Genomic DNA, 12,010 nt, shown 5'->3' on the forward strand with positions numbered 1-12,010 from the left:
TCCCTTCCAACACTGGAATTCTATGTTTCTGTGGAAGGACTAGGGGGACCTGTTGCCGCCGCCATCCCCCCTTTGCAGGCTGACTGCTAAGAGACCCTCGCTACTGACGAATTCTGACTCTAAAGTCAGAACATTGGAAGAGCGAATGGCCCATTGATCCAGTATCCTGTTCTCACAATGGTCCGCTAGGTGCCCCAATGGGAAGCCCAAAAACAGGACTTCCACTTGCTGGGAGTAACTGGTATTCAGAAGCATCACTGCATCCAACTATGGAGCAACAGCTGTCATAGTTAGTTGCTCTCTCCCCCACAAATCTGCCAGCTTCATTAATAATAATAATAATAAAATAATTTATTATTTATACCCCGCCCATCTGGCTGAGTTTCCCCAGCCACTCTGGGCGGCTCCCAATCAAGTGTTAAAAACAAGACAGCATTAAATATTAAAAACTTCCCTAAACAGGGCTGCCTTCAGATGTCTTTTAAAGATAGGATAGCTGCTTACTTCCTTCACATCTGATGGGAGGGCGTTCCACAGGGTGGGCGCCACTACCGAGAATGCCCTCTGTCTGGTTCCCTGCAACCTCACTTCTCACAATGAGGGAACCGTCAGAAGGCCCTTGGCGCTGGATCTCAGTGTCCGGGCTGAACAATGGGGGTGGAGATGCTCCTTCAGGTATACAGGACTGAGGCCGTTTAGGGCTTTAAAGGTCAGCACCAACACTTTGAACTGTGCTCGGAAACGTACTGGGAGCCAATGCAGATCTCTCAGGACCGGTGTTATGTGGTCTCGGTGGCCACTCCCAGTCACCAGTCTAGCTGCCGCATTCTGGATTAATTGCAGTTTCCGGGTCACCTTCAAAGGTAGCCCCACGTAGAGCGCATTGCAGTAATCCAAGCGGGAGATAACCAGAGCATACACCACTCTGGTGAGACAGTCTAACTCTGAAATTTTGGGTCCCCTATGGGGGGGGGGCATACCCACCTGTCATCATCCTCCGTCTGGTTCTGTTTTAAATTACTTTCTTTTGGTCCCAAGTGCTCAGAAAAATATGTTAAATTCTTCCTACAATTTCTAATTTTAGTTAAGTATTATTTATTTACTTTGATTTAAGGGGGGGCTACCCCTTGACTACTATGCCATGGTCCCTTCCAAAGTTTTGAACTCATTTTGAACTGCAAACCCCACGTTTTGTGCTCCCCCCAACTGAGTAACTGATGCTCAAACCGGGGGCCATAAGTAACCCCCCCAACCCAACATTGTCCACCTTGTGCCACAAACCCTGTGTTTTGTTTTGAGTATCACTTACTCAATTGTGGGGTGGCACACAACACAGGGTTTGCAGCACAGAACTATTCTGAAATTTTGGCACCAGTTTGGAGTGAATTGGAGAATGTTGGGTTCTGCTCAGGAGTGGACCTGCTGAAACTGAAGAACATAGCTGTTAAGTCTATTGATTTAAATATGTCTACTCTGAGTAAAAAATTGTTGCCTAGCACCCATGGGGGGGGGGCAAGGCAGGCAAAGGGAACATAAGACCTTATAAAAAGGATGATTTTGATATCTAAAGAGGCTATCACCTGCACCTGGAAAACAACTGTCTGGGGGGGGAGCCTTTTTTCAGCTTGAGGGCCCATGTCCCTTCTGGGGAACACATCTGAGTGGTGGGTGGGGCCAGGGCAAATGTGGGTGGAGCATCAAATGTCTCTGGAGCAGGCTAGCTACAAAGACCTGAGGAATGAGATCATCACCCCACTTGTACTAACCATCCCAGGGCGCTCAACCACTGCCACAATGTCATTTCTTCTATCAGATCAAAATGAGCAGATAACAGCAAAGGTTGCTAGGTTCATAGCAGGGGCAATCAGAATAAGGGCCACTAACTGACTGCTGATTCAGGACTTTAAATTGTGCTTTTATATCAAATTTCCTTTTCTGCGTATACTGTAATGTTTTACTGTTACTATGGCCATTGGCTAATGCGAATAAAGTTCTCTCTCTCTCTCTCTCTCTCTCTCTCTTGAGCAGGCTTGTATCTTATACCCACAGCTCTCTATTCTCCCCCCAAGCAAGCAAGAGGCATTGTCAAGAGTTCAAGGACACATTCCAGCCAGGTAATAACAGACAGCCTGGGGTAAGTCCTGTAAAATTCCGGAGAACTACATCCCCCAATGTTCCACTTCCCTGGCCCAAAATTATTTCCCTGCAACACCGCTTCTAAGCAGTGTAGAGGCTTCCACTTTCTAAAACGAACCTGCAAGGCAGGCTCAGCTGAAAGATGCTGACCCTGGATCATCAGGTGAGCTTTGGAATTCCAGATTCTGCAAGGAGGTGAACAGGGGATCCCAGATCTGATCAGCAGCCCCGATACCTGATCTGCATCCTATAGCATGTTGGCTCCGTAACCGGACGGTTTCTGGCTTCAGAGATGCGTTTGGCTGAGAAAGCAAAACAAACCCTTCAGGCTGGGCGATTCAGCCTTCGCCAAACTGAGAAGGGGGTGCAGACACACCTGCCACACCTAAATCTCTGCAACATTCACCTCCACCCCAGCAGATTTCAGCAATAGATGGGACATTTTGATAAGCCAGCAGGGTAAATCTCAACCCAGATCACCTGCACCCAAGTGAACAGTTAGCTTTCAATATTAGCATTCATTTATGTAAGGTTTTTGGAGTGATCGCAGCACTCACAATGTGAAGGGGAGGTCAATTTTATCTCATAAAACCACCTTGCAGTCTGTCTCCTGGAAGCACAGGAAGTTCTCTAACCCTCTCAGCAACCTTGTAAAGGGAGGTAGATTTTATCTCAGATGCACACCTGTTGCGGAATCAGACAAGAGCCTCTTCCGCCATGACATTTCGCCAGTCTTCTTTTCTGTACCGTGGAAATGGTTCACTCTGTCCTCTCCCTCCCACCCCCCCCTCCTTAGCTTCTACTCCACTGTTGGAAGGTTTCCCCTAAAAGCACCACAGCCAGAAAAAAAAAAAACCCCCAAACCAGAGATTTTGCCTTTCGATTTCTAAGTCCCCTGCCAGCCTCTTTCTTGGCAAATCTCAGCAGTCCAGGCTTGTCCTTGGCAGCTGAATGGGTTTGGGGCTTTGTTTCTTCAGCAACCAGCCGGAGGGGGGGGGGGGCTGCTTTGAAAGGAAGCAGAAGCTGAGAGGTGACACTTTGTCAAAGAAGCAAACAAGAGAGGGGGGAATGCCTTTTTGTGTGTGCGTCTCAGTAGACTCTGTTCTTTCAAGCCTCGGATTGTCCAAAATGGGCATTTTTGTGGCTTTGGCATGTGGAGGGGATGCTTAGCCAGCATGTTTGGGGGTCAGAAAAATAGAGCAAGGGCATGAAAGTCTGGTTTGTAAATTACTTTTGTGTGCTTATTCCAACAGGATCAGATCAATTGTCTCTCTAATCAAGCATCCTGTTTTCGACAGTGCACAAAGGGAGTTGCCTTCTACAAAGGCAGACCACTGGCCTATTTAGTTCAATACGGCCCACGCTGGCAGCAGCTCTGAAGGGTTTCAGAAGGGGGAGGCAGTATATGCCTCTGAATACCAGCTGCCAGGAATCGCAAGCAGGGAGAGTTGCTGCTGCACTCAGTTGCTGCTTGTGAGCTTCCCGTCGAGGTAGCTGGCTGGGAGAAGAGAATGCTGGACTAGGTGGGCCACCGGCCTGATCCGGCAAGGCCCTTCGCATGTTCAAATGCAAACCACTAATTCATACACACATGAATGTATAAGTAACCAGGTCATTGCTCCCTCCCACCAGCTTTCAAATTGAGTTTATAACACCACGGTACAAAATTTTTCTTTTAATACGTTCACATAAAAACCAAGAGAGGGAGGGAGAGGCTGTAGGTGTCTGTATGTGTCTGTGTGTGTGTACAGCACACACACACACACACACAGCAATGATTCCCTACTCCCCCAGATTCCCTTCTTTTCAAAAAGTCCAGCAGGACAAAACAGATTTTTTTTTTTAAGAAAACAATTATCAAAATCACACCAGTAACCACTTGACCAAAACACACACACAAGTACAAAAAAGGTCTGGGTCTAAGGGAGAAAACAAACAAACCCGCCAATTTGTTTTTAAAAGTAAAAATTTAAAAAACCAAAAAGATGTCCAAGAGTGTTTCCTCTTGCATGGCTCTCTTGAAATGCCCTCTGAAAGAGGTTCAGGGCAGGGGTTGGTCTGTTCTCCATTACTTGAGGGCCTGTCGACCTTCAAAATATCAACCCTCCCCACAGCGCCCAGGCTTTGGCAGACTTGCACCTGGCAGTAGTTCTAGGGAAATGGGAAACTGAGGGAACCGTGCTGCGTTTGAGGAGAGCGGGTGGTGCTCCTCTTCTAAGAAAACGTCAGCAGAAGAGAGAGCATAGACACCCCCAGTGAAGTAACCGCTCTCCAGTTTATGCTAAATTGCCGTCCGCTGGGTATCTGCTGCCCAAGACTGGCTGTTCTGTGGCTTCGAACCGCAGCAGCGACTGTTAAGAAAGCGCAGGAGGAGGAGGAGGAGGAGATGGAATGCTGGAAGGCTTGGGAAGAACAGCTCCAGGTTCCAGAGGTCACAGAAGGTCGAAAACTCTGTCCTCCCCTCCCACCAAATTCTTTCAGTAACCGGGGGGCTTTGAAAATGTGCTACCCGTGTTCCTTGGACAGGCTGCAGAATCCACAGATGAAGCCGAAGAGTGTCTGGTGGTGCAGAGCAGGGATGCCACCACCTCCGACGTCCAGGCATAGGGAAGCGGCTGCGGCAGAGGAGGCTCAGCCGTCGTTGGCGGCCACCAGCTGCCCCATGCCCTCTCGGATGTAGACCGACTGGATCTCCTTGGTCTTCAGGCAGAAGTCGCAGGCCCAGACGGCCGAGGCCTCGGTGGTCAGCAGCCCGTAGGCGTTCTCGGTCATCCCCGTGCACTCCCGGTGGAACCACTTCTGGCACGAGGCCTCGCACAGGATGGCGTCCTGGTCGTCGTTGACCTCGCTGCGGCACGCCCCGCAGGGGTACACCAGGCCGGGTGGGGGCTGGTGGCCCGAGTTCCCGGAAGCCTTGCTGGAGGGCGGGAGGCTGTTGGCCTCGGGCGTGCCACCTCCGCCGTGCCCCGTGCTGTTGGGCGCAAAAGGGGGCTGGGTGCCGTTGATGGCTGCCGGCGAACCGCTGTGCTGCTCCTGGCTGAAGGTGCTGGGGGGCGGGTTGAGCGGCTTCCCCCCGCCATTGTCTTCGCCGCCGCCACCGCCAGGGGGGAAGCTGGGGTCGGGCCCAGGGAAGGAGCTGGGGTTGGGGGGCAGGTTGGGGAGGTTCGGGCGCTGCATGGGGGACTGTCCGAACAGGTTGCCCGGCTGGTTGAAGCGCTGGGCCATCGGTGGCCCCCCGGGAGGGTTTAGGGCGGGCCCCGGGCCCATGTCGCCTCCACGCGGGGGCTGCCCCATGGTTGGGGAGATCATGGGGCCGAAGCCGCCCATTGGGCCCTGCATCAGCTGCCCCCCGGGGGGGCTGAAGTTCTGCCCCAGGGGCTGGCCAAAGGGCTGGCCGCCAAAGCCCATCCCTCCGGACTGCACGTACCCGGGGTTCTGGGGAGGCATGTTGAAGGCGGGACCCATCTGGCTTGGTCCAAAAGGGGGGGGCTGCCTCCGCATGGGCTGTGGGCCCCCGCCATAGCCGGGTGGCACCTGCGGCCCCATCGCCCCCTGCATGCGGAAGTTCCCAAAGGGGCCGGGACTGCCGAGGAAAGGCGCGGAGGCAGAGCCGACTTTGGGGGCCCCGAAGTCATCCTCAAAGGGGTTCGACGCCACCAGGTGGTCCACCATGGGCGTGGGCGGGGGAGCAAATTCCGAGAGGTGGGAGTAGGCAGGGCCCTGGAAGGGAAAGAAGCACCACAGTTAACAGGGGGGGACCTCCACTGCGCAGATAAAACCAATCTGTACATTATGCCCAGGGAATTCTGGGCTGCTCCACCATGGAGCTGAAAACAGGGTCGTATTTCTCGACCATCCTCGCCATCCAGGATGGCCATTTGATTTAACCAGGTTAATTCTTAATGTTTCCCCCCCATAACTCAACTGATCTTTTTTGGAAAATGAAACCCTCTCCTCAACAAAAAAATATTGAGGTATACAGTGAAGAAACAGCATAAGAATGTGATTTAACCCAGAGCAACCAAAGAGAGGTTTGGAGGGTGGCAATCTGAGAACGGGGCCTTTTCTGCAGTGGCTCCCATTTGTGGAATGTTCTCACTTGGCACATTTGTTACATATCTCTAGATGCTAGGCGAAAAGGTTCCTCTTCAACCAGGCCTTTGGCTGATATCTGATGCCCTTGTAAATGTGAGGTGCGAGGGGGGATTAACTGGGTCGTCTCTGGTCTTATTTTTCATTATGTATTTTGTGGTTTTTTTATTGTAATATTGTGTTGTGAACCACCCTGAGATCTATAGGTACAGGGTGGTACACTAATAATAATAATAATAATAATAATAATAATAATAATAAACAACTCTGGATGTCTAAGAAAGTTCAGGACTGTTTGTCTTATTCATGTAATCATGTAATCGATAAAAGTGTCAGTCAGTTGTAAATGACTCTTTGCATCTCTGCCAGCCGTATTTTGTTGGTCAATTTCTCTATGAGGACTAGTCACCAAATTATGTTATTTCAATAAGGATGCCCCTTCCATGTCTTTCTAAAACATACAGGCTATAGCAAGTCTAACTGCTAACAACAGTTAACTAATAAGAGATTTAAATGAGATATCTGCATTCTGAACCAGAAATATATTCAACGGGCTGAATGATTTGTTGGACCAGTGGTATTAGGTATCTCAAATAATGACCATATTTACTCAAGTCTAATGCGACATCAAATCTAATGCACACCTCAATTTTCAGAACTTTGAAACAAATCAAAAAGAGTATTTCCTGGCGAATGTAAATGTGCCATCGAATTTAATGCACACCTTAATTTTTGCAACACGATTTGGCCAAAAAAGGTGAGCCTTAGATTTGAGTAAATGTGGGAATTCTTTTGCAGCTGCTACTTCAGTTTTAAGACAGTTGCAAATCTGCTTTTTGATCAGGCAAGAAATTCACTCTCCAAATGACTGAAGCATTAGAAAATGGACGCAGCAAAGCAGTAGGATCTGTGTGGAGCAGGAAGAAGTAAGGAAAAACCCAGATCCAGAAATCTTACTTGGAAGAAAATTAAGGTGCATGCAAGGGAGAAGGGAAGCAGACAGTAATTCTCAGAGGCTGCTCTGTAGAAATGTATTAATGCGGATTCATATACGGTGCAAACAGGCACACACCCCAGCCACGTTACCTGTGTATTGGACTTGCGGCGCTTCTTCTCGGGACTCTTCATTTGAAGGCCTAATTAGGAGGAGAAAAGGGAGGAGAAAATGAAATGTAGATATGGCAGTGGCAAGCTAATCCAAAGTCTGGGTGGTCAGTCACAGCCTAAACATCCTGGTGCACCGGCTTGCAACTAAGCCCGCCCACGTCACTAGACCACAAAACCCAACAACACCCTGTTTGCCTGTCTACAGATAACTATGCTAGAAATTTGTGTTTCAAAAACAAAACCAACTGCATCAAGATCATTCCCTGCCTAGTTTCTTGCTTGCTTGGGAGGAGTGAAGAACCTTGCTTTTCCAGAACTTTAAAAGAGACATTTGAAAAATGCATTGATTGAATTAAGTGCCACAGGATGTTGCAAAAGGCACTGCCTTTAATATGCTTAGTGATAGTCCAGCCCACCTCCTTGTGTCTGTAAGCATATTAAAGGTGGTGGCTTTCACAACATCTTGTGGCACTTAATTCAATCAATGCATTTTTCAAACATCTTTCTTCAAGTTCTGGAAAAGCAAAGTTCTTCCCTCCTGAACAGATTTTGCTTTGGGGCAGTGCTGGAGGAGAACAAACAGTATGAGAGGGGAAATTGCCTTCAGGCCCTGCTGAAATATTTGCTTGGGCACTGTGGAAAACTGGGTGGTGGGTAAAAACTGCCCCGTGATCTTCAGATGAAGGGCAGCACAGAAATTGAGTTACTACTATTGCTACCACTACTACTAATGTGTCCATACTCATATTAAGCAAAACAGTTCTTAGATTCTTCTAAAGCATGCATGGAGAAACTGTGGCCCTCCAGATGTTGTTGGACTACAACTCCTATCAATGGCAATGCTGGCCGGGGTTTATTGTGTCCAGTTCTGTGCAGCACAATTTAAGGAGGATATTGACAAGCTGGAACAAGTGCAGAGGGCAACCAAGATGAAACTAAACCTTAGGAGGAACAGTTGAGAGTTGGGGATGTTTAGCCAGGTAAAAAGGAGACTGAGAGGAGATACATCTGAAGGGCTGTTCATGGAAGATGGAGCAAGCTTATTTTCTCCTGCTCCAGAAGCTAGGACCGTAACCAATGGATTCAAGTTGCTAGAAAGGGGATTCCAACTAAACATCAGGAAGATCTTTCTGACAGCAAGAGCTATTCGACAGCGGAACAGACTCCCTTAGGAGGTGATGGACTCTCCTTCCCTGGAGGTTTTCAAGTGGAGGTTGAATGGCCATCTGTCATGGATGCATTGAGGGTTTGCACCAGATGAAGAAGAAGAAGAAGAAGAAGAAGAGTTTGGATTTGATATCCCGCCTTTCACTCCCTTTAAGGAGTCTCAAAGCGGCTAACAATCTCCTTTCCCTTCCTCCCCCACAACAAACACTCTGTGGGGTGAGTGGGGCTGAGAGACTTCAGAGAGGTGTGGCTGGCCCAAGGTCACCCAGCAGCTGCATGTGGAGGAGTGGAGACTCGAACCCGGTTCCCCAGATTACGAGACTACCGCTCTTAACCACCACACCACACTGGCTCTCTCCCTTGGATTTCCTTCCAACTCTACAATTCTATGAACACCCGGGAGAACCACAGGTTCTCCATTCCTGTTCTAAGGGACTCGATAAATTCATGGCACAATTGTCCATTGGTAGTTGGAATTGATGCTTTTGAATTATGGTGCTGGAGGAGACTCTTGAGAGTCCCATGGGCGTAAGAAGATCAAACCTATCCATTCTGAGGGAAATCAGCCCTGAGTGCTCACTGGAAGGACAGATCAGGAAGCTGAGGCTCTGATACTTTGGCCACCTCATGAGAAGAGAAGACTCCCAGGAAAAGACCCTGATGCTGGGAAAGATGGAGGGCACAAGGAGAAGGGGACGACAGAGGACGAGACGGTTGGATAGTGTTCTCGAAGCTACCAGCATGAGTTTGACCAAACTGCGGGAGGCAGTGGAAGACAGGAGTGCCTGGTGTGCTCTGGTCCAGGAGGTCACAAAAAGTCAGACACAACTAAATAACAACAACAAAAAGTTGTCACTAAAGCTAAAATAAAAAACACCTGGAGAACACAAGGATTGAACTTGGGACCTTCTATATGTGAAACAGATGCTCCACCACTGAGCTACCGCTCTTCTCTATAACAAAGGGACATGGAAAGCTGCTTTATTCTGAGTCAGACCACTGGCCCATCTAGTGTATTGACCACACTGACTGGCAGCAGCACTCCAGGGATGTGCACAGGACCTTCCAAGCCCTACGTGGAGCTGCTGGGGGTTTCAACCTTGCACCTTCTGTATGCAAAGTACAGCCCTTCCTCTAACATTAAAATAAAGATTCACCTTTTTTCTTCCAAGGATCTCAAGGTGGTGTACATGGTTCTCATCATCACACAACAAACCTGTGCGGTAGGTTAGTCTAAAAGATGGTGACTGGCCCAAGGTCACCCAATGAGCTTCATAGCTGAGCGGGGATTCGAACCCTGGTCTCCTAGGTATTCCAACACTGTAACCATTACGCCACACTGGCTCTCATGGTAGTAAACAAAGGGTCAATTTAAAGAGGAGCGCAGGAAGCTGCCTAATCCAGAGTGAGGCCATTAGTCCTTCTAGCTCTTCACTGCCTACCCTGGCTGGCAGTAGCTTTTCGGGATTTCGAAAAGGACATTCCCAGCATTGGGGAGCCAACCTGGGACCTTCTGTGTGCGGAAGAGATGCTCCCTGCCTCTGAGCTTGCAGCCCTTCTCCCGACTGCCTTCTAACTCACCAGGGTTCACGCTATCACACTGAACAACAGACTCAAGAGGACCTAGAGCAGTGTTTCCCAACCTTGGGCCTCCAGCTGTTTTTGGACTACAACTCCCATCATCCCTAGCTAGCAAGACCAGTGGTCAGGGATGATGGGAATTGTAGTTCAAAAACAGCTGGAGGCCCAAAGTTGGGAAACACTGACCTAGAGCTACCAGGCGAGGGCTTAAACACAAGGCTGCTTGTAAGTCCCATTGATTTCAAGGGCGGAGGGAGCTGCCACTCGAAACGTGCCGACTCCAAAAGCATAACTTCCATTGATTTCAATGGATCTGATCTCGGAACAGCTAAGTCCGAACCCAACGTGCACGTTTTAAAAGAAAACAAATATTTAAATTCCAGAGGGAAAAGGGGGTTCCACCCATAGACAAGACACCCCCCATCATCATCATCATCATCGTGCGCCCTCCCCTGTCACTCAAGGCCTCCGTCTCCATGGCAACCACCCTCGCCCGCCTCCCGGGCCCTTACCGGCCTTGCCCTGCTTGCGGCCTGGTCCTGTGGAGATGTTCCCTGGCGGAGGAGGCGGCGGACCCGGAGCAGGCGGAGCTGGGCCGACTCCCCCCTCCAGCTTGTCGGGGTGCGGGGCCGCCATAAGAGGGGAAAGGGGGGAGGGGGGGAGGGAGAATGGGGGGGGGAGGGGAAGAGCAGCTACGAGCGCCGGAGGGGCCCTGCGCGCGCCATCGCGACGAGAACAGGAAGCGGAAGCCCAAGACCATAGAGTTGAGAGGACAGAGCACCGCTTCCGCCTGCGACCGGCTTTGGAAGGAGAACGCGCGTCGCTGTGCCGCTCTAGGGACTTAAGCCGCTCTATGGCGACAGAAAAAGGCGAGCCTCGCTCAATAGTGAAAGGAAAGGAGGGACACTCTATTTCCCCCTCTCTATGGCTCAAGGAACCTAGCCAATAAGAAGAGAGTTTAGGCGTGAGGCGAGTGAAGGGAGATTGGGATGTACCATTTCGTCAGCGGGGGGAGGGAATAGAGAAACTTTTTAGCAGTTACAGTAGATCCTGACCCTGCCCAAGGTTCCTCAGGCGGAATGAAATGAAGGCATGGCCGGAAGGTTAAGACCACTTTTTTTTCCAGAACGGGTGACATGACACACATCCTCTCCCTACCTACCCCTGTGGAATATTCCTAAACGGCAGGCGAAGGGCAGGCTTAATCCTGACAGGCACGGCCGTTGGCCAATCAGCAGGAAGGAACAAAAAGCTCTTAGCCAATGGAGCTTAGGCTCATGGGAATCGTAGAAACGAATAGGAACAAGCGATTCCCTACTGCAGAGGCAGTGGGAGCGAGCGGCCACCAGTGGAGAGTTTGGGGCATAGCCGTCAACTTTCCCCTTTTTAAAGGGAAATTCCCTTACTCCGAATAGGATTCCTCACAAGAAAAGGGAAAAGTTGACAGGTTTGGGGAAGCAGCTGAAATTCCAGAGAGACAAGCAAGTGCGCTATACACGTGGGGAGGAGCAAGTGCTTTGCCAGCAGCTCCTCTCCTGAAAACAGAGCCTTCGGATCTGCTCTGGAACAGTTAAGAACTTCTATATTAGAAGTAATTAGATATATAAAGAAAAAGTTTAATTATGACAAAAGTGTGTATTGGCAATAAGTAACATGAAATCAAAATATGGAATAGACGGGAGATCGGGTCTTTAATGTTAAGACCGATATATGTTTTATTGTTTGCTAAGAAAATTATGTGTCTATGGTTATTCCTGTGTGTAATTTGGTATTTGTGTTTTTTTTTCTTTTTTCTTGCTGTATCAAGAAAAAAAGAAAAAAGAAAAAAAGAACTTCTCCCACCCAAGTAAGACTCTTTGCTGGGTGCCCCCAACTCCGCCCCACCTGCAGCTGAACAAACAAAAAAGGAGGTTCCAGCAGCCACAGC

The 12,010-nt window shown here is 49.4% G+C and overlaps 1 protein-coding gene across 1 annotated transcript; it reads right to left on the bottom strand.

The window, feature by feature from the left end:
- Nucleotides 1-3,791: 3,791 nt before the first annotated feature.
- On the bottom strand, nucleotides 3,792-10,771 carry PYGO2 (pygopus family PHD finger 2). The gene is made up of 3 exons (XM_079958252.1): nucleotides 10,596-10,771; nucleotides 7,315-7,364; nucleotides 3,792-5,856 (listed from the first exon to the last, which is right to left on the bottom strand). The coding sequence occupies exons 1-3, from the start codon at nucleotides 10,717-10,719 to the stop codon at nucleotides 4,768-4,770; spliced, it is 1,263 nt and encodes a 420-aa protein (XP_079814378.1). The 5' UTR covers nucleotides 10,720-10,771; the 3' UTR covers nucleotides 3,792-4,767.
- Between the last annotated feature and the right edge of the window lie 1,239 nt (nucleotides 10,772-12,010).

This window comes from Podarcis cretensis, assembly GCF_951804945.1.
Source record: "Podarcis cretensis genome assembly, chromosome: 16".
Lineage (NCBI taxonomy): Eukaryota > Metazoa > Chordata > Lepidosauria > Squamata > Lacertidae > Podarcis > Podarcis cretensis.

Coding starts and splice junctions, on each gene's coding strand:
- PYGO2 (XM_079958252.1), bottom strand. CDS start 10,719: ATGGCGGCCCCGCACCCCGACAAGCTGGAGGGGGGAGTCGGCCCAGCT. Junction 7,365..10,595: donor CCGCAAGCAGGGCAAGGCCG/GTAAGGGCCCGG, acceptor CCTCCTAATTAG/GCCTTCAAATGAAGAGTCCC. Junction 5,857..7,314: donor GCCGCAAGTCCAATACACAG/GTAACGTGGCTG, acceptor TTTCCCTTCCAG/GGCCCTGCCTACTCCCACCT.